At 39.2% G+C, this 22109-nt stretch overlaps 1 protein-coding gene across 1 annotated transcript in view; it reads left to right on the top strand.

Moving 5' to 3' along the window:
- Positions 1 to 22109, top strand: part of GLB1 (galactosidase beta 1) — a 40590-nt gene that overhangs the window by 8267 nt on the left and 10214 nt on the right. Inside the window, exons 2-12 of the mRNA XM_056483733.1 lie at positions 1616 to 1785; positions 7131 to 7281; positions 7581 to 7641; positions 8446 to 8540; positions 9740 to 9920; positions 11108 to 11166; positions 12034 to 12155; positions 12237 to 12277; positions 12740 to 12852; positions 15607 to 15681; positions 21075 to 21161. Of these exons, the coding sequence (XP_056339708.1) occupies positions 1616 to 1785; positions 7131 to 7281; positions 7581 to 7641; positions 8446 to 8540; positions 9740 to 9920; positions 11108 to 11166; positions 12034 to 12155; positions 12237 to 12277; positions 12740 to 12852; positions 15607 to 15681; positions 21075 to 21161 (1155 nt within the window). The remainder of the gene's footprint in view (positions 1 to 1615; positions 1786 to 7130; positions 7282 to 7580; positions 7642 to 8445; positions 8541 to 9739; positions 9921 to 11107; positions 11167 to 12033; positions 12156 to 12236; positions 12278 to 12739; positions 12853 to 15606; positions 15682 to 21074; positions 21162 to 22109) is intronic.

Here is a 22109-nt window from a genome sequence, read left to right as displayed (position 1 = left end):
CCCTCTCCTCCCTCACATAGTAACACTGTCAGGAAGTGTATGTATTGGGAAGGTGATTTACAGCTATGGTCACAGCTTTAAAAACCTGGCTTCTAGAGGGTAACTGGTTCAATGATACCCAACTTTAATAATTAATACCTCCTTTTAATTGTTTTAAGATAGCTCTCTGCCAGAAGTCTGTCCCTGAGGGCATGTAAACAGTTCTTTCAACATTCATCATCTCAACATTTCTCTGCCATGAATGGAACAAGTGTCTTTTCCATGGGCCTCTTGATGTGGTTTGCCTCAATGAGGGGGCCAAAGTTGCCTTACAGAGGGACACTACAGCAATTTATTTTGCCTCCCCTTATTTCCAGGGATAATGGCCTTTTAATGTGTAGGGTGCTTCTATCCATAGTGATGCTTTTTTTTTTTGGTTTCTTCTTTGCTGTGTTGTTGCATTTGGTTTCTGACTTCCATGGCTTCCATGGCTTTCTGGTCATGATCATTTTGAAGCACTCAGCTCTGCATTAGTGCTGTGACTTGTCACAGTGCCCTAGAGTAAAAATGTTTGAAGAATGTGAAACATCTGCTTGGTGTCTCTAAGGGTGAATAATTTCCTTCATGGGTACACACAGAACAATTCCATCCTAGTGCAACATGCCCAGCCATCAAGATCCAGGTTATAAATGGAAAATCAGGAAAAAGTTACATACCTTTGAATTGGATGGGAAGTAAGCAGCTGTACATACCTGTGCATCCTCTGCAGCAATAGTTTGCATGAAGTCTCACAGCCTGGAGTTACTACAGCATCATAATTTCCTGTGGAGAATCCCAACCTTTGAGTAATCCCAACATTTGTTCCAGAGCACTTGGCTTGTATTTCCACATTCTGTGTGGTCCTGATTTTGAAAAGGTCTGACATGCCCATACCTTTGTTAAGTCAAGATTTATTAATCTTAATAAAGTTAAGTAATCTTAAGAATGGGTCCATGTTTGTGGAAACAGAGCATTGAGAGCCTGTGCTGTGCAGTACTTGGCAGCCCCTTGCTTTTCCTCTTCTTTGCCAGCTCCTTGCTGTGTCCTCTCATATCTGTTGTTACACATCTGCCACACAATTTCACTTGTTCACTGTTGGCAGAATGCTTTGAATTGTTATGTGTATCTAGGACATTTTCCACAATGTTTTCTAAGTTTTCTATAAAATAATACCTTTGTTGTAGATGGAACATGCTGTTGTCTTCCTCCTTGGAGTTTGTAGTGTTGAAATGATTGTAAAGTGTTACCTCAGTTATTTATATCTGTTTAATGATAATCTAGGGATAGGCATATTGACTTAGCAATTTTGTCCTCCATTTTTCAGGAGGGAGTGTATTTTCTTTGAATTATATCTGCTAGTTTCCTTGTTCTTTTATCCTGTGACACATTGCACTGGCTCCCTTTGGCTGATTTGTTGTGCTAAGACTCAGGTGGGCTATGGATAGCTAGAGGAAGGTCATTCACCATCTCTTATTATAGGACGATTGTATCTTCCATTGTAGACAGCCCACAGATGTTGTATAGCCTGTTCTCTGTGTTTTTCAAGGCAGAAAACAATGACACTGTGTCTTTTTTCTTTCTTTGTTTCTGCGTACAGGATGTGCCTGGGAGGAGTTTTGGGATTGATTACGATTCCAACTGCTTTGTTAAGGATGGGAGACCTTTCCGTTACATCTCCGGTAGCATTCACTACTCGCGGGTGCCGTCCTATTACTGGAAAGATCGCCTGTTGAAGATGAAGATGGCAGGGCTTGATGCCATTCAAACGTGAGTAGCTGTTGACATTCCAAGTGATTTGTGGTCCTGGGAGCTGTATGAGAAGTCATGAAGAGGAATGCTGCCATTGTTACTTGTTTATTATTTTTCCAGTAAGAGGTGAGGAAGCTCTGGAGAAGTGAAAGGTGGTACAGGGTGACCTGTAACCATATAAATGGGGCAGCGGGCAGGTTGTAACCAGCAGTCTGTTTCCCTGATGATAGGTAACACCTCTCACTTCTCAACCCAGGGTGCAAATGTGACCTGAGGTAAATTGCTGGACTGTGAACTTTGGCAACTGCAGAACAATTGTACAAAAATGCTCTACCTCTGCCAGGAACATTGTATTCTCTGGTCAAAAGGCAGGCTAGGTGAAAGGAGATGATAACCTGTTAATGCAGCCTGGGTTGGTATCCCCAGAAGCCTTGAAAATGTTGGTGAAGACTGCAGTAACATTTAAAATCTATTTCAAGCTATTTCACCAGGATCATTTAAATTTAGATAAATGGATGGGGAGCTAGGCATACTTTTAAAAAAAATGTTTAAACAACTTTCAGTTTTGTGTGTGTGTGTACAAAACCCTTAGTCCATTTTTCTTGTCTTTTCTACCTGGTTGTGTACTTAATTCAACCGATGAGGCACAGACTTAAAAAAAAAAAAATCAGCTTACTCTTATTTTTGCCATAGCTTTCTTGACAAGGAAAGTGGCAGAGATGTGTAAGGCAGTCTTTTCAGGCACTGGCTGTAATTCCCAAATAGGTTTGTTTTCTTTTCTTAAGTCATTGTAAGGCTTAGAGCTTCTCTTTGAAACCAGCTGCTTTTGTGCTATAAAAAGTGCTGACAGTGCAGAGCCTCTAGGCTCAGTGGGAGTGTTGTAGCACCTCTCCTTTCTCACCATTGAAATCTGTATTGTTGTTAGACCTGCAATTTGTATGGTTGCTTTGTAAACCTGGGAATGAGATGGAGGTAGTCTGTGAAGAACAGACAGCAGGAAAAGGAAAAAAAGTTGAATTTTTCCAAATTTAGGGTTCTCTATTTTTTGCATATTTTAACACTCTTTCCTGTGTTGGGATGATGCAGTCACTCTCTGGTGAGTGTTTTTTGTGTCTGTTTTTGTTGTTTTCTGTTAAAGAATCAAGTTCTGTCTTTGTTCATGTTAATAAGAGCAATGGGATTAAGTAATGCACTTGCTCAGGACCGAGTTTTTGCTGGATTTGCCCAAGTAATTACCTTTTGCTGAAATAAAAGTAATTTAAAGTGGACCTGAAAATTATACTTTTTGGTGTCTGGCTTGAAGGTCAGCCTGAGTCCAGACAGTGGCTCTGTGACTCCTATGATCCATAATGTCTCATGCTTCCCTTATGTCTCTGATTTATTTTCCTCATACTCCCAACACCCACGTGTTTTCAGTGCCCTTTGTTAATTTCCAGTTTTTTCAAACAGTCCTTTTTTTTTTTTTTTTTTTTTTTTTTTAAATTACCTTTTAATTTCTCTGCTGCATCACTGGCATTTTGAGATAGGAATTTATTTTTTTTTCCATCTCCCTCATCACCACTGTTCAATGGCAAAATTGCTGCAGGGCCAGTTTGGTTTTTTTCATGTTGCTTTCTCCCTCTTCATTTGTGATCTCCCACTAACAAGGTGTTTTTTTTCTTCTTTCTTTTCTGCTTTTTTCCTTTGTTGGAATCTCTTACTCTGCTTTACTGTTTTACATTCGTGTCTTTCTGCTGTGCAGGAAGGAGTGAAGATTGTTTTGCTGATGCCAACTGATCTGTGTTGGTCTTGGGAGAGCTGAGCTGTGTCTGTTTTGGCACAAAAGATGCTGTGCAGCTGGCAAGTGGTTATGGCACCTGTGATTTTAGATGTTGTTGCTGGATCACCTCATAGCAGCTTCATTAGTCTCCTTTTGTTTTTTCTAAGAGGAGATTGAGATTCCTTGATTTCTCTCCCATTATTGCTTACCTCTGAATGTTTTCTACTATGGTGAACGATAAATCTAAAAGTGTACTTTAGAAGCAGAAAGTACTCCTGTGCCTTGCATTTTCTACAAGAATTAAATCCATGCATCTTTACATTTGACACTAATCACTCTCTCTCCTGATGCTAAAAAAGCAGCTCACTGACCAAAAACCCCTTTTGTTTTTCTTTGAAGTTTGCCAATAATCAAGTCTTACTACTCTTGATTATTTGAGATAAAAGCTATAAATATTCATATTACCCCATAGAAATAATCTGTGATTTTGTGTGATTTTGGTACAAAAAAAATGGAAATTGGTCTGTGTGATTGGATTTTTGTTTTTTCTTCTTCTGCATACTCTTTCCTGGAATGGATGGGCAGCAGCACTGCCAGACTTTCTGGCAGATTGTGGTAGTTGGACTCCTGATTTTGAGGCCTCCTCTGAAGACTGTGATCTTGCTGCTTGGGATTTTTTTCCATATGATGGAATGGTCCTGCTATAATTTGAAATATGGGAGCCTTTCTTGTTCTTATCAAGTGATTCCTAGTGAGGTTTACCACTTCAAGGGAAACAGGATCCTTGTATTATGGGATTGTGCTTACGTAAATACCTTACGGAAAAAGCCAACCACACTTGTTCTCCATCCTGTTCTCTGCAGCCATTTTTCCAAAAGGTTCTCTATGCCTTGATGCATATTCAGCTCATGAGTGAGGGAGCAGCTCCTCCTGGACTCTGGAATACGTGAAGTCAGTACATGAATATGACAGTCTGTGCCTGGTAGCATCTTAAGCAATAAGAGAACATGAGAAAACAGAAGAGAGTAAGCTTGGTCTTATATTAAAGCCTAAGAGTTCTAGGCTTACCCCTTTTAAAGAGCAGTTTGAAATTTGATGTTGTGGTTGGTGTGACATCCCAGAAGGTGGTGGAGGAGGCTGCTGAGGAGCTCACTCCCCACCTCAGCTGAGCTGTCTGGTCACACAGGTAACTGTCCTTGTTTTCAGTTTCTGAACTGTGTCTACCAACTGGAAATGGGTGCTTGCTGACAAAGGCATCTGGAAAGCATGGAAAATTTGGGGTTTCTTTTGCATGGAGCAGATAAATAATTAGCCACTAGGTGGGGCTGAAGATATAGACAGGATTTACTGATCAGTGGGGATCCTTCCTAGAAGAATACACAGTACCTTTACAGGCTCATAGAAAATTAAACAGTGTTGAGCATTTTCTTTGTTTTACTCTGTTGAGTAATGAGCAGGAAAGTGCAAACCTCTACAAAGTCCTTCTATGAAGGAGCTACTGTTTAGAACATGGAATATTTAAAATTTAAACACAAATTACTGTTTCTAAAGACTCATATATGAGTAATTTAACTAGCATATGAGTAATTTATGAAAGTAGTACAATTTATTTAATTTTACACTATTAAAAAAATCCCATCCTGCTATTACAGAGAGAATTACCTTGTACATTAAGGAAGTTGAAGTGTGATTTTTTGCATCTTGATAATCTCTGAAATAGAAGAGGTAAGTTGTGACTTCTAAAGAAAGGAAGGTTATAGCATGAAGCTTAGAAATTGTGTGTAAATGGAAAGTAAACCCAAATACAGAAGAAATACCACATTTCGAGTTTGAAAAAGGATGAGAGTTTGCTTTATAAATTCATTATTCTGTAGCTAAAGCAGTGCAGGATTAACAACTGACTGTAAATTTTGACAATGGTATGTAACAGTTATACTCATTAAAGGTAACAATTTCAAAGTAAAATTATTTCATTTGAGACCATCACTAGCTGTAGAAAGTGGGGATTAAAGTGTCTTAGTAACAATTTTTAGACCAGTGTTTAAAATAAATTTTTATCATTATTCATTATATAAAACAGCAGTTTCAAGTAAGTTTTTTTCTTTTTCTTCTTCCCTTTTTCTCCACTAGAATCTGCTTTTTTTCCAGTGTTGTGGTCAAGCATGTGATATAAATGAAAACTGTCTGGAAGAATTTTTTTTATCTTCTTCCATCTTGAGCATAAGGGAGCTGGAGAAACGCTTTCATTCTCACCTCAGACAGTATTGAGTGGTTTTAAACCATAAGACTTATTTCTGAACAAATTTATTAAACTCTTATATGAGTACATTGCTTTGACTCCATTGTGGCACACAAATTTTAAGCTTTAGCTCTTCAAACAAAGGCTCAAAATTTTGCCATTTGAGATGCTATAATATTTACAAAGGTTGAAATATTATAATTTTTGTATTTGATGTCTATGTATGGTCATTTAATAGTGTACTCATGAGAGGTTTCCTGTTTTCTTCCTTATTGAAAGCATTGTTTTAGTGACATTCTTTCTCTCTTGGATAGTTTTTACAAAATTAAATGTGGAGCATACTAGCACACCAAGGCAGTAAGTAAAGTGTTGCCTGAGAGGATCTTTGCTTGACTAGACAGAGTTTTGTGAATTTTAGAAATTTTGGAAGAATGAGCTTTTGCATTCCCTTGAATCCTTGCTCAGGTTGTACTCATCCCTAATTTTAGTCTGTCTGTGCTAGACTGCTGCTTAGTACCATGGCAAACAAAACACACAGTTGTCAAGCATGGATCATCAGCTACAACACTACTCATGGTATTTGGTAGATTACTATTTCTTTGTTGTCTTGCAAAAAAATGTATTTTTTTTTATTTCTGAGAGATGTTTTGTGCTGAGGTTGTGGTGTCCTAAGTCCTGGAGGTAGGAGAGAGATATTGTTTCAAATGGTGATCTGCTTGTTTGACAACTTTATTATTCAGTTGAAATTAAGCTTTACTTTTTCCAAGTTCTTGGGCATGTTAGCGTCTCTCAAGTTAATTGTTCTTTCAGTGGTGGTTTTCCAGAACTTGCTTTGTTCCTGATTGATGAAAACTTTCAGGACCTAGACACACCTCATTTGAGGCTTAGGTGTTTGTCAAGTTCTTTGTAATGGCACCAGCATAGACCTATCAGCCTGGTTGGTGCTCCCTGTGCAAGCTGGGTAATCCATTCATAAGGGTCATGTGTTGTTTTGGGCAATCTCAAGGCCTCCTCCTTCACAAGTGGTTTACCACATTCATCTCCTCATCAGCCTCCCCCCACTATGCAGCTGCTGGCTGCCTGGCCAGCTTCAAAACTGTTTATTTAATTTTGGAACAGATATCATGGTTTTAAAACAGGACTACCAGAACCTGTTCTTGCTTTGATAGGGACTTCTGCAGACATAACCCAAATTTCAGTATTAATTTAAATGCCTTCTGCCATATGAAATACCTGACAGAAGAAAGGCCGTAGAGTTACTCCTGTCCTTTACTGATCTCTGGGGTATGTAGTGCAAATAGTTGTTTCTCAGAATTCTGGTTTAGTCTCAGTTTCCTAATGGAAGGTGATTTTTTGTCTTAATAGGTATGTCCCATGGAACTACCACGAACCCCAGATGGGCACCTATGACTTTTCTGGTGGCAAAGATCTTGAGTCTTTCCTGCAGCTTGCAAATGACACTGGATTGCTTGTTATCCTGAGAGCTGGACCTTACATCTGTGCAGAATGGGACATGGTATACAACCTTTTGTAACAGCTCACTTCTAGGGTAAATCTAGTGCAAGTATTTCTTAAAGTAGACAGATTTACTGGGTGTATCCTTGGACAAGAGTCTTGGTTTAGTGTGTTAAAATCCATGCATCCTGAATGACTTCTTGTAATACAAACTTACTCTATATTTGGTTTTTTTTTTAGAAAATGCTACTTTCTTGTAGAAAATCAGTTGTCCTGTCTCAGTATATGTTTTGATAAAAGGCTAAATTCTTCTTAGGTTTCCTGAAGATGTTACTGAAATGTTTCCCTTTCTTTTCCCAGGGAGGTCTTCCTGCATGGCTGTTGGAAAAGAAATCTATTGTTCTCAGGTCTTCTGATTCAGGTAGAGGCATCAAAAAAGGTCATTAAAAATTCACTGTAGCAGCAAGGCAACTTTCTTGTTTGAGGCCATTACTAGATAATTCATATTTCAGCTCAAGTTTTCTTGTGAGTAAAATCTTCAGTACTTTTAGTTAGAAGTGTGCATTCAAAAAGTGTGTAGAGCAGACAGAGTATGGGAGAAAGTTTCCAAGGTATTGTCAAGTTGGTGGCCAATGGTTGTCACCATTGAGAAAAAGACAGGCAGCTTCAGCTTTGAGGTTTTTGGGTGTGCCACAGCCAGTCATAATGGGGATCCTTCTTGGCTGGTCAGTGTGCAGTCCAGAATGAGTTAACAGCATTCTCATGTGCTCCTGGTAATGGACCAGACATGGAAGAATAAGATGAGGCAGGAGATTAATGTATTTATTGGAGTGCTTGTAGGGGATGAATTTATAGATATCATATCCAGATTTAAGTTCTGCTGATTGTGGTTAAATTATTTGTTTTAAAAATAGTACATGGATCAACAGTTGAATTTGTCTTCCTGTTGATAAATATTAGGACAACCTGTGAGGCATAATGAAGTTCCTTTGATAATTTTCCAAGTTCATCAGTATTTAAGTGTTTTATTTTTTAGTAAACTGTTCTGGAAGCATTTATGAACAAGTAGAAGAGCACATTTGTTCAAGTATAAGAGCAATCTGTTCATTTAATGCTGCTCATAATTTACATAATCAGAACTACATAAAGATGACCCATATGTAATTTAAACAGAAGTAGAAAAAGGCAGAAAAGTTGTGAAACATTTATACTTTTTGTATCACAGATTACCTGGAAGCAGTAGAGAGATGGATGGGTGTCCTTTTGCCAAAGATGAGGCCTTATCTCTATCAAAATGGAGGTCCAATCATCATGGTGCAGGTAACTTCCTGAAAACCAGATGAACCCAAGCAGCATGCTTATACTGCTATTGCAGATACTCCATGGGTCTTGGGTGGTGCTGTCACAGGTATTTCTTAAGTTTCAGGTAGCCACAAGATTCTGATTAAATACCTAATCTTAAAGAAATTAATCCAGTGTTTCTCGAACTCAGAGAGCACTCATCTGCTCTGTTGAAGTTGTTTCCCACAGCTGTATAAAGCAATAGGAGGAACTTGTGTAGCTTTTTAAATCTGAGGTTCATGGCAATTCTCACATTAAGCCAAAATATATTATAGTTACCTGAAATAATCTGACAGGAAAAAGGGAATAAGAATACCCTTAGACAGAAGCAAAAGCAGAATGGAGTAAGCCTAATTTAGCACCTAACTGAAGTTATAAATGTTTCAGGTCACCATTTTGTATATTCGTGGTGGGTCTCTTCTGTCCTAAACTCCTTCTAGATGTGTGGGAGTGATTATCCTATATTTGTAGTATTTGATCATAACAAAACTTTATTTCAATTTCTTTAAACTCCCTGACTGGCACAGGATGAGATAAGAAACCCTTCTTGTAATACACCCAAGATAATTTTGTTGAACAGTGTCTGTTGAGCAAAAACACTGGGCAAAATTATTCTTTGTCAGAAATAAGATGCTTATAACAGGATTTTCAGAAATAGCCTTCAGATTGGAACCTATTTATCTGGAGCTGAAAAGTTCACCTACTTGGACAAAGGGCAAGATGTGTATCTCTCAGAAGCAGCAGAGTTGTCCTCCCTTAAGTCATTTTGAGTCCATTGCAGGGCTTTGTGAGCCCTTTGTGGATGTCTCTGTTCTGACTGTCCAGTTTTGTTGTAGTTTTGATCCTTTCATAACCTGTTCTATGGTTTTATTGGTCTGCTCAGGCAGTGGGTTATAGATCTTAAATTTCAATAGAGACTGTATTATGATCACTGTAGCTAAGTAGATACTTTGGGAGGGGGGTGGAATATTGCAGGAAAATGGCTTAGCTCTGCGCGGTGATGGTTCCACTGTAAAATACAGGTGACAGGAATGAGTCTTCTCCTCACATCTGGAGTTAAAACGAAATTTTTAACATTGCTGTCATAGGAAGAAGAGGGTTGGACTTGTGCTTTCTGTTTTGATATCAGATGTGGACTGAATTGGCTATGGCTTTACTGAGTTGCTTTTACTCTGCAGGTAGAGAACGAGTATGGGAGCTACTTTGCTTGCGACTACAACTACCTGCGCTTCCTTCTGAAGCTCTTTCGCCTGCATCTTGGGGATGAGGTGGTGCTCTTCACAACTGATGGTGCAAGCCAGTTTCACTTGAAATGCGGGGCTCTCCAGGGTCTTTATGCAACAGTGGACTTCGCTCCAGGTTGGAGACTGCTGTTTGTTTCCAAAAATTCTGAATTCTTTGTGTTTTTGGTGGGAAGAACTGACCTGACTGCTTGCCAAACCTGCTTGCTTTGTTTAAATGGGGTAACAGGCATTTATGTGTGTTTGACGTACTCTTAAACATACAAGAATCACCCATAAGCACCCAGCTAGAAAATCATAGTCACTTCTTTGCTTCTTGAAATCATGGATAACCAATTTATGCTGCTCATAGTACATATCTCCTAAAATTAGTAATAATAGTTGGCATTGATTCCTTGTATTTTTTTAATATTCTTTTTTGGTGTTGGAGTTTTTTAATGTCCTCTGTGTGTCCTGGGATCCAGCCATCCCAATACTTTTTTTTAAGCCAGATGTTATTAGAAAAAAAAGTACTGTTGAAGATCATCAGTAGAAATGTGCACACTGCTACAATTTGCTGTGATATAAGAATGAAGAATGGCTAAGCATTAGTAGTGTGATCAGAGATCTGCTTTTGATAGGAGAATTAAGGATTTAAATGTTTGTATACTGCATGGACTTGACAAAATAGGCTTAAGGCACAAGAAACAAACTCCAAGACAGATATTTTTGTATTTTTTATTGTGCAGGCTCTTCTTTACATTATTTTCTGCAGCCAAATGTGTGCTTAGCAGGGATCTGTTTTCTTGCAAGTTGAATGAAATTGTGAATGTCTTCATGTGTATCCTTTATGGTATGGTGAGTCACTCACTAGAGTGGTTATTTCCAGCCACTGTGGCTTGAGCCACTAGGAGTGATCAAAAGTGAAACACCTCTTTAGAGGTGCCTGATTTCTGTTCTTCTCCGTAGCCTTGGTAATCACCCTAACCTCAGGCTTAGACTTTCCAATGATCAATAGCAATTCTGACACATCTGAGACTTCTTTGTGCCAGGATGTCATTTCTGAGAAAAGCTGGGTTTGCAAAAGATGTATCTCAAAAGCAAAGACATGAACACAAGCATCCATATGTGCATGTATATATTTAAAATAAATTTTGCAAATTAAATATCAGAATCAAAAGTATTGATTCCTGTGTTTGCTGGAGTAGCTTTCTTGTAATGGTTTTTGCTACGCTGGAAGGGGATGTAAGACATGAATTTCAGTAAAGTGATGGACTCAGAAAGTCATGGATGTAGCAAAGCAATTTTATTTCTTTTTGTTTGTAGGTGGCAATGTCACAGCAGCATTCTTAGCTCAAAGGAGCAGTGAACCTAGGGGCCCTTTGGTATGTCTTTTCACTTAAACTTTTTGTATCATTACTAATTCTTGAAGTTGTTAGTCAGAGAGGGGTTGACAGCAGTGCATTGAACAATTTTAGGCATCTGTTGATGAAGGCATAATTTCCAAGTCAGAAAAAGTGAATAGAGGAGCTTCTTTGTGTGTTTGTTAAATCCAAATCAACTGCTGCTCTGCAAAAGCTATTTTAGTCTCAAAAACTATTGATTTTGTTTCAGTTGTTTTCCTTGCTAAGACAAATGTTTATAAAGCAGCGGAAACACTAAGGATGGTTAAAGACGAGTTAGTGAGATACGTGTGTAGGTGGAAGTTAAAAGCAAAATTAAAAGGGCAGATTGAAAGTTACTTCCTGTTTTCAGCTACCCTAGAGGTTTTACACAAGCTATAGTGGGATGTGAGAGCACTAGAGGCCATTTTGACAAAGGGAGAAGGCCCATTTAGGGTACGAGATTATCTCTGTACTAAAGAGTTGTTTAGAAAGCAGTTTCAAATATTTTTCATTACATCCAGTTTGTGTGTGCTATTCTGCAGTGAATATACTGGTTCCATCATTTATTTGAATGCCAAGCATCTGAAACACATCCTTGTTGACAGGTTCCCAGGAAATCTATACTCTGATGCTTAAGCAATTGTTTTCAAAATGTCCCTATAAAATTATTGAAGCAATTCCTTTGACCCGTAGTCTGCTGATTTATTATGTACTTTGCAGTATTTACAGTAGTTTAAAAGTGGCTCAAATTAGTCAGGGTGCCTTTTTTTCCTTCCCTCTTACAGTTAGGAACCTTAATTCACATTGCATTCTGTTCTTGTTCTCTCTTCATGTTTTCCCTTCCTCTTTTGCCCTTCCTCCTTTCAGGTTAATTCTGAGTTTTATACTGGATGGTTGGATCACTGGGGGCACCGTCATTCTGTTGTGCCTGCACAAACTGTAGCTAAAACACTTAATGAAATCCTGGCATGTGGTGCTAACGTTAACCTGTAAGTGTGTGTTCAGTAGAGCTTAATTTTGGGGGGATTTCTTTTCCCAGTTCAGCAAAACCTGATTTTATTTCTTTTTAGGTACATGTTTATGGGTGGGACTAACTTTGCCTATTGGAATGGTAAGAAATTACTTAAATTATACTAGTGGTGGAGAGGAGCTGTTTAAGAATTAGATAGTAATGTATTTTGTGAAAGAATTAAGCTGTGCCTACTTGCACATGGCAAAAGACATGACTGCACTAGCTGTTCTTTGTTTCTTGCCAATGTGTTGTACTAAACCCACATGGTATTTGCCTTTGCCAAGGCTACTTCTGCTTCACTCAGTTCTGTGAAACAGTTGAAATACAGATAAATGTCTTTTTCTTTAGAATATTTCACAGAGTGTTGTAAGCTCACAAGGATATTGTCCTCCATCAGGAACAGTTTTTTATGCCAAATCTCAAGCATCAAAGCCTATACTGAATCTGAAAATGTAGCAGAATTTGGCTGTAATTGGAAAGAATTCTGAAAGTTGATAGCTTTGGACAAAAACCATCTCTTCCACTGTTTGTGTTGCTTTTTCTTTTTTCCTCTTCACCTAGGTGCTAATATGCCTTATATGCCTCAGCCCACTAGTTATGACTATGATGCTCCCCTGAGCGAGGCAGGAGATCTGACAGAAAAGTATTTTGCCTTGAGAGAAGTAATTGGTATGGTGAGTATCCTCAGGACATTTTTAGAATGGTTCTTTGAAACATCCCTGGTGTACTCCAAACTCTCTTGCTCTTGTATTGGTGTAAATTACTCCTCAGTTTACAATTTTTGCAGTTGGGGGAAGTGAAATGGAACAAGACAATTAGGCCAACCTAACTGCTTCTCATTACAAAAAGCAAAAGATGTTGCACCTCTCTATTCTTTTTGTCCCAATGGTTTCCTCCTTCCTTTCAGAGGAGAGGATACTGGTGTAGGTCTGGTTCTGGCATGGTTCAGCTCTCCTTTGCTGTATTTGATTTCTCTCAAGGTCAGTAAGGTGAATCAGCTCACTCAGTGGGATGAGATCCAGTGCTGCCACAAGGGGAGCGGAGGGAGGTGGGAAGGGTTTGGCTGGGAGTAGAGGTGGAGGAGGAGTGTACAGAGCCTTTTCCTTGCAGCATCAGTCAGCCGTTCAGTCAGCTTAGGCTCATGACCTGATGTCAGCCCAGTGTGTGCTGCAGCTTAGTGCTTTGGCTGTCTATCATAAGCCTCATGTTGAGGTTTTGGGCCCCTGTGAGAGAGACCAGGCTTACTCAAAAGAACGCATCTTGGTTTTGTGTTTTTACAAACTACAGCTAGTGGGTGGGACCAGCTTTGCCTTGCTGTAAAAATGCACAGTGTCTCCACAAACTGGAGATTGCAGTAAAACATGGAACCTGTGTCTGGGTTTTGAATAGCCTTGCATTGGTGGCTGTTCAGATGAGGCTTAAAAACACGTTCCATGTGAATCCCAAGGCTCAGGCTTGTAGTATCTATCCTGTTGCATACTAGCAACATTCCTATTCACTAGAAGACATTTTTATTCTGAGAGTAGATCTCCCAAAAGTGTACAACACATTCTGTAGGGTTGAGAATGCCTTTATCTCCTCTAAGTGTGGAAGGCCTGCTGTGGATTTTTTTTCTTCAATTTCACCATTATCCCTAAGCCTGATGGGATAAATTGGTGGAATAATTTGTTGGTGGAATAATTTTGATGGTCTTTCCAAGGGGAGTTTCCTGTCTTGATACAGCTTTTCTCACCAGAGAAATCCACAAACTACCTAATTTTGAGTTGTTTTCTTCAAGGTGCAAGATCCCTCTCTGAGATGTAAGTTATATTCTAGTGCAGTGAGAGAGCCTTGATATGTAATGTTCACTATAACCTCAGGTGTATTGGGTCATTTTTTGTGTGTGGTTGGTTTGTTTCTTACTTTGCATGTCCATAGATTTTCAGTGACGTTTTCCTATCACAGCTATGCATTATAAACCTGTAACAATTGATCTACTTAGTTGCAGTTTGAAGTGAAGCTAATGAAAGAAAATAAAGTTGCCTGTAACAAACAACTTTGTTCAACATGTTAGGTGTGCTGCAAGGATAGCATAACAGTCTTCCTTTACAGTTTCCATTAGTTAAAAAAATGTAATGAAGAATTTCAGTCTACAGTTTCTTTCAATTGCTCACAGCATTCTCTTAATTTTTACTATTTGGGCTGAAATTTCCTGCTTTTGATTTCTCATCTTGGATGAATGCAACTTTTGTTTACTTTAAATCTGGATATCTTGATTGTTTTCCAATACAAAGAAGAAGAAATTAACTTCTTACCGGAAATGAAAATCAGGCTTTCATCCATCCATAACTGAGATTTGACAGGATAGCATTGGGAGTTATACTGCTGTGGTCTGTTAAAAACAAAATCTCCCAACTAAACCAAAAACCCTTTCAGCCCCTAATCAAATGTATTTTAAAAATTACCTGACAAGGTAAGCACTCCAAAGTTACCAAATGTGTAGATGGAGACACTCTTCACAAGGGTGGTCTTTTGTTTATTCAAATGTAGGCTTGAATTGCTTGTAAGGGTATCTCATTTGCAGGAATTTTTTCTCTAATATGCAGACAGGCTATGTCTAGTTAACAAAAGAACAGATGGGAAGAGTGGCTATTAAGTAGTGGCAGGAGAGGGAGAAGGGGATAATGGCAAGGAGAAAAGAAGGCACAGAAAGGAGAAGGCCAAGGTACTGGGCAGAAAGTCACTATCTGGTCTTCATCCCTTCTCTCTGCTGATTTGAGGTGATTCTTCTTAAAAGTGTAAGACAAGAGGAAACCAGAAATAGATAGGTGGTCAGAGCATTTCTTTGTCATGTTTCCCTGTGACTGATTGGACAGTTGTCTAGAACAGGAACAGAGGGAAACTAAAGATGGGACCTCAGCAGTGGAGCTGTGGTTTCCAGGCCTGCTTCTCAAAGACCCTAGCATAGGCAGTAATGGAATAGCAGGTGGTGGTGGAATATCATAACTCTGCAAGGAAGGGCACAAGAGGCTAATATTTCCTATGAGGAAATGTAGTTGATGAAGGGTCAGGTGGAAATACTGTCCTACAAGTTTGGAAAGGTTCACTCAAGCTCCCATGAACTGGGAAGAGGATTGCAGAAAAGCTGTGGAGGACAGTAACTCAGGCTGTAGCCACAGGAGGAGCTCCAAGGGCACTGGGAATTTTGGTAGTTCACTTTGTTCATTATGCTTTTTACCTTTACCTAGTGTTGGATAGTTAATAAATTGTTCACCATATGTGATCAAGTCAGACAAATCTCCATCTTAAGAGTAGATGCAGCTGTAACCTTTAGGGAGGTTATTTACTTTAAGCCAAAATTATAATTTTTTTAGTTGTGAAGTGTAAAGTGAGAATTCAATTAAAGTGTGTTTGTATTTAACTTGTGTGTTTTCTCCTTCTCTTTCTAGTATAAGCAGTTGCCAGAAGGTCTTATCCCTCCAACAACACCCAAATTTGCATACGGCAAGGTTTTCTTGCAGAAGGTAAATTAATATCTGTAATACACTGTGCATTTTTTCATAATGCTCTCTGTTTGCTTTTTATAAAAAAATGTTTATGAGGCTGTCACAACAAGCTCTAGACATCCTACAAAATAAAGAGGAAAACCTAGAAAGCAAACTTTGAGGAAGGAGGGAGCAGAGCTTGGGGTTTAGGAATCATTCCCATATTAGAATATGATCAAATGTCTTACCTGGCTGTGAAAAGATGGTGTTTACAATGTGCAGTGTGTGCCTAAAACTTTGCTAAACTGAAATTATTATATTATTAACACAGCAGATTTGTAGTTGTTAAAGACAATTTATGTATCAGTAATGTAGATGGGGAATGTTGCCATGAGACTTACAACAAAGAGTGTTTTGGTTGCTGGTGATGCCTCTAAAGTGGAAAGAAAAGTAGGATATACGTATTTTAAATACTTCCAGGCATTTAAATTTTAAATGTGGAAAAATTTTTATAAATCTGAAAGTCTCACTGATAAAGTTTCTGACAAGATCTGTAGCTGGTGAGAGAAATTAAATCAGTTTCCTGCTGAGGGAAAAGTAAACAGAACTAAGCACTCAGAACCCAGCCTTGCTTTGTTCTGTCTCACAAGAGTGGCATAGCTGTTCATCTCACAAGTATCTGGGATTTGACCATAGCACCATCATTTTATGACCAAGGACAATTTTTTGTGAGATATGTTTGAGAATTAGGTTCCCGCAGTGAGTGAAGTGGATGATTTAATGGGCAACAGAAGAGACAGCAGGTATGAACTGGGCTATATTCTTTCTGCTGGGCATAGACAAGTTTTGAGATGGAGGATTACTGCAGTTGATGTGCTGGATACAGTAACTCCTAAGGCTTTGATTTTATACTTGTCATTTCAATTTGGCAGTTATTTTTCCAGTTAGTGATGTATCTCATCTCTGCAGCCGAAGCATTGCAAAATTTAGCAGTGATGAGGCTTTGCAGGCATTTTCAAGTAATTCTGCTCAAGAGGTGGGCAGAAGTATTTTTTGCATAAAAGTGAAGTTCAAAGAGATCTTTATCGCTTTCAACAACCTTTGAGCGTCTTCTTGGCATATGAGATTTCACTGAACTGGCAGTTCAGTGTGACTAATTATAGGCTCTTATCGCTACACCCACCACCATGGCTGTTGTCTTTGGTTGCAAGCATTTGCAGCCCAGTTATGAGGTTGACTCTCATCTTGTCATGGGTCTTGGCTCTCTGATAAGACTGTCCACTTTCACTAGAATGAAGAACTTTCTCTTTCATGCCTTCAAGAAATGAACTCTCACAAAAGAGTCAGTTGAACCAAACTTGCTCAAGTACTGCATCTTTGACCTGACCTGCATTTTCTACACTTTTTGAGAGGAAGTGTTTCACTCTCCAGGCATCAGTTTTAAGAATGCAGATGGCATGTCTAAGATGCCAGATGTAAGGTTCCTGTCTGCCTGTACATATACTGCCATCTGCACTGACAGCCTCTAGAGCTGTTTTCTATGAAGAAGGCGGCCTTTTGCTCTGTGACCCACTGCTTAACTTCAGCAGCAGTTTGCTCTGCTGGGTTACCCTGCAACACAAGAGGAGTCTCCAATCACAGAGGCTTTATACTGTGCCAGCCCAAAGCCACCTTCTCAACTCCATTCTAACCCCAGCTGGAACCAGTTCCAATGCACCTTGTTGTGTGGAGGAGCCTTAATGTATTTTGGTGAATATCAGAGAGGGAATATTCTAAATAATAGCACTTAGCTTTGGTAACAGTAAACTTCCTAGCTATATCACTTGCAGTGACAGTCAGTGCTAACACAGGTACTGTGTGGATCTTCACTTTGCAGCTGTCCAGCAGTCAGTCTGCCATGGAGAGCATTGAATCTACTCCAATGAACCACCTCCCTTGACACTTTTGCAGAAAGGATGAGAGAAAGGAGACTCTGGAGTATTTTCAGGGGTCATGTGATGTACTTTACAGAGGTACATGTAACCAGAGCAGGCTGTTCTGTGTCTTTTTTTCCCCTCAACATATTCTGTGGCAGTTCAGTCCTTAAGTACCAACTCCCCTGATGAGGCAGTTGTCCATTTTGAGCTATTGATTTATTTTTAAAAATCCTCCTGGGTAGGAAAAATAGAGTTTATTAAAAGATTCTGGAAACACTGACATTGCTATGTAAGAGCAAAGGTAGGAAAGCAGGTGATAAGGAAAAAATCCTGTTGCATAGATGCAGAGGAGAAGTGTTGAAGATGAGGAATGAGGGCAAGCAAAGACAGAACTGCAGTAGATGTGCTCCAGAACTGTGAACAACATGAGAGGTTTTAAGGATTTAAGCCCCAGAACTTGGGAAGCATTATTTCCAGAGGGAAATAAATGCATCTTAGTTCCCAATGTGTCCATGTGGCTGTGCAAGCTTGTGAGCAGGTGGTAGTTTCTGATCACCCCTTGGAGAAGTGCTTGCCCTAGCACAGCAGCCTGCAGACTTAAAAGTTCTGGAGAAGTTCTTAGTTCTTAGGATGTGGAGAGCTCAAGAAATAGCAAGTAGCAGGCAGTGCTAGTGTGTGTTGGGGCTAGAAAGTGGTTAAGCAAACAGGATGCTGCTTGTAGTTGATTTTTCTGTTGGAGCTATTTCCTTTCTTTTTTCTTTCATGCTTGACCTTGGGTTTTGAAGACTGTTTTGGGGGATTAAAAAAGTATAGCTTTTTTTTTTTAGCAGTCATCTGTTGTTTTACAAGTTGGTTTTAAAAATTCCTGACAATATTTGTAATTTTTAAGTTTACTGTTAAATTTCTCGTGGTACTGAATGTCCATTAAATAGCAGTGAAGCGGAATTTCCAGCAAGACGAGATCTTGTCTTGAATTTTTTTTTTTTTTTTTTTTTTTGTATGTACCACCGAGGCTGAAAAGCTGAACAAAAATAAACTACTGAAGTTTCAAAGAAACAAGCTGCTGTGAATCCCTAAGTGAATCGGACATGGTTGACCCATATTCAGAATAGAAGCCCCTTTGGTAGCAGGGATTTAAAAAGCAAGTCTTAACAGGCACATGCACAAGCTGCTAATACTCAGGTCAGCAAGGCACAAAGCAGCATTCATTGCCACTTAGTAGCTCATTCAAGTGAGATCATGTCTTAATGCTGTTTGCATTCATTTCTGGTTTTGCTGTCCACCTAGGGCTAAGACTATTAATGCCCATAGGATTGCAGTGTTTGTTCATCTCTTGCTTCACAGCTTTTGTTGAAGACTTGGTAGCTAAACCTCTCCTGTGGCCTGGCAATTCCTGCATGTTGCTGTAATGTTACTGGTTCCCTTGGGGGAACTCAAGACAAGGAGTGGACTATTCAATCTGGAATGTTTGTGAAATTTTACTGTATGAAAGACAATTGCTATTTTAGGTACAACTTTTAAACTGAAAACGTAAGAGCAAACTACTTTCATCAAAATTTTGCAACCTGTGTTTCACCAGCAGTCTTCTGGCCCAATGTGAACATGCTTAACTGTAGGCTAGTGAGGGTGACCCGACCTCTAAATAGTGTTGGTGTTAGCTGTTGGTGTTACCAAAAGGTCTTATGGTGTCTTTTTACTTGCTTGTTCCTAGCTAGAGTTAAGCTCATTTCAAAAGTCTGTTTAGATCTGTGGCTACATTATTGTTGTGGTTTAATCCTGGTAGGCAGCTGACCACCATGCAGCCACTCACTCTGTCCCCCATTAGGGTGGGGGAGAGAATCGGAAAGGTAGAGGTGTGAAAACTTGTGGGTTGAGATAAGGACAGTTCAGTAGGTAAAGCAAAAACTGCACGCAAGAATAATGCAAAATAAGGAGCTCATTTGCTGCTGTCTTTGCTCAGCCTTCCCCAGAGAAGCAGGGCTCCATCATAGAATCATTTATGTTGGAAAAAACCTCTAAGGTTACTGAGTCCAAGCATTTACCCAGCCACTACTGTGCTCTTCACTAAACCATGTTCTGGAGTGCCACATCACACACCTTTTGAACAATGTGTGTGTGTTGGTTACTTGGCAAGATAAACGCTGTCACACCAAACATCTCCCCTTCCTGCTTTTTCCTCCATCTTTTTTTGCTGAGCATGACACCAATGGTGTAGGATATCCCTTTGGTCAGTGGGGGTCAGCTGTCCTGACTGTGTTCCTTCTCAGCTTCTTGGCTGTGTTCCCTCCCAGCTTCTTGTGCATCCCCAGCCTACTCTCTGGTGAGAGAAGCAGAAAAGTTCTTGACTCTGTGTAAGCCCTGCTCAGCAACGACCAAAATATCCCTGTGCTATCAGCAGTCTTAGCAAGAATCCAAAACTCAGCCTCATTCTAACTATTGTGAAGAAAATTAACTGTATCCCAGCCAAAACTGCAGACTTAATTATGTGTACATAGACAGCTCATGCTGGCTTCTGTTGTATCACAGCAAAATGCTGTATGTACATTTTAATATTTCAGTACCACTTCCATATAAGTTCTGCAAAAATTCAATATTCCTGTTATTGAAGTACGGAGTACTCTTACAGTATAGTTGTACATTATTTTAAACACTTGTTTTTTTCTTTTTTTTTATTAAGCATTTGAATGTAAATCTGGTATATGAGAGATATTTGAATGTCTAATGTGCAGTTACCACTAAACAGTGATGATAATTCTGGGGAAATGGACTAACATGAAAAATCATTTTGAGCTTGTAAGACACTGGGCACATTGTGTGCATTTTGACTAACCTAAAACTGATAGTGGTGTTTGAGAGAGATGGGTAGAATATTCCATAATGGCAATAAAAGGCAATTTAGTTGTACACATCAAAGTCCTTATTCAGCAAGGTATTTATGTATGTGACTAGCCTTAATCTTGCTCCCAGTTTCATTAAAACCAGTCCAGCTACTTACATATGGCAACTTAATTACAGCCTTAGAGTTTCTAAAATAATTTAAGACTAAATAGGATAAATTCATATTGGATGGTTCTTGATGGAATTAAACGTAGCTCAGAATGATTCCAGAATAACTCGGCAGGAATCAATGGCATTTTCCTTAGCTTGATTCTAAGTGTAATTGAGCAAAATTTAGATAATATATTGCTTTGTATTTATCATCCTGAGCAGCTGTGTTTGTTTATACAACTTTTGTGAGAAACTCCTGATGTAGTTCTTAGTTAAATTATTAAGGGTCACTTTTATTTTTATGAATGCATAGCAAAATTAGACCATCTGTTTTTATTAAATCACTGCTCTACAGGTGGCATGTTTCTTTCAGAGTTCATTAATTGTCTCTGCTATATTGTATTTTAGATGTATCTGCAAGGATGGTGTAAAGATTTGTTTAATTTTCATGGAGCTAGCTGACTTGATGGCTGAATGTGTATGCTGTTACATTTGGACTGAAACTTGGTGACCTTCATATATCTGCAGGCAAGCACTGTGTTGGAGGTTCTTGATGGACTGTCACCTGGACCAGTGAGAAGCGCTTATCCATTGACCTTTGTTGAGCTAAAGCAGGTGAAGATTCCTTCAGTAGGCACTTTGCAGTAATTTTGTGGAGTTTATTTGAGCAACCCTTTGTGGTATTACTCTTTTTATATCATGTCTTACACTTTATCTAGCACACAAGTAATAGTATTATAAAGATATCGAGGATTTTTGCATTGGAGGCCTTTTCATATTCTACAGTGTTCCTGTTTTGCACCTGAGGTTTTCTGTATGTGGATTTAAGTGTCTGTGCTATCTAGGCTTTCACCTTGATTTCTCTCCTCTTGGAAGTATTAATTTTCAGGTCTTAAGAGACCTTTTTTTGTTTATCCTCTTCATAGCCCTTTTCTGGATCTGCTCCAGTAGTTCTGTGTCCCCTTTTCCTGAGGAGCCCAGATCTGGACACAGCACTCCAAATGCAGCCTGACCAGGGCTGAGGAGAGGGGCAGGATCAACTCCCTTGATCTGCTATCCATGCTTTTCCTAATGCCCTCAGGATACCCTTGGCCTCCTTGGCTGCCAGGGCACTGCAGGTCCATGGACAGCTTGTTGTCCACCAGGACCCCATGTCCTTCTCCACAGAGCTGCTTCCTAGCAGGTCAGCCCCCAGCCTGTGCTGGTGCATGGGTTTATTATTCCCCAGGTGCAGGGTCTTGTGCACTTGCCTTATTTTGAGATTCATTAGTTACCTCTCCACCCAACTCTCCAGCCTGTTAAAGTCTCTGGAATGGTTATGACCTATTTTTTCCCATTCCCGATGGGGAACTTAGTGAAAATTATCCCATAATGTTCCTGATGTAAACCATGTAGTATTTAATGGATTGTTAGATAATGTTAACTTGATGAATATATCAATTTATGGGCACTGGGTGAGAAGTGAACTTAAAAGTTTTTATGTAAAGTTATAAAGGGATTTCCACCAGTTTGCCTAAAGGTCACCCATTACCTAAAGGTTAGAGTAAGCTGTAATCTGAAATG

Source organism: Oenanthe melanoleuca, chromosome 2, assembly GCF_029582105.1.
Source record: "Oenanthe melanoleuca isolate GR-GAL-2019-014 chromosome 2, OMel1.0, whole genome shotgun sequence".
In the NCBI taxonomy this organism is placed as follows: domain Eukaryota; kingdom Metazoa; phylum Chordata; class Aves; order Passeriformes; family Muscicapidae; genus Oenanthe; species Oenanthe melanoleuca.
Note: the sequence above shows the minus strand (reverse complement) of the source record. Positions and strands in the feature narration are given on the sequence as shown.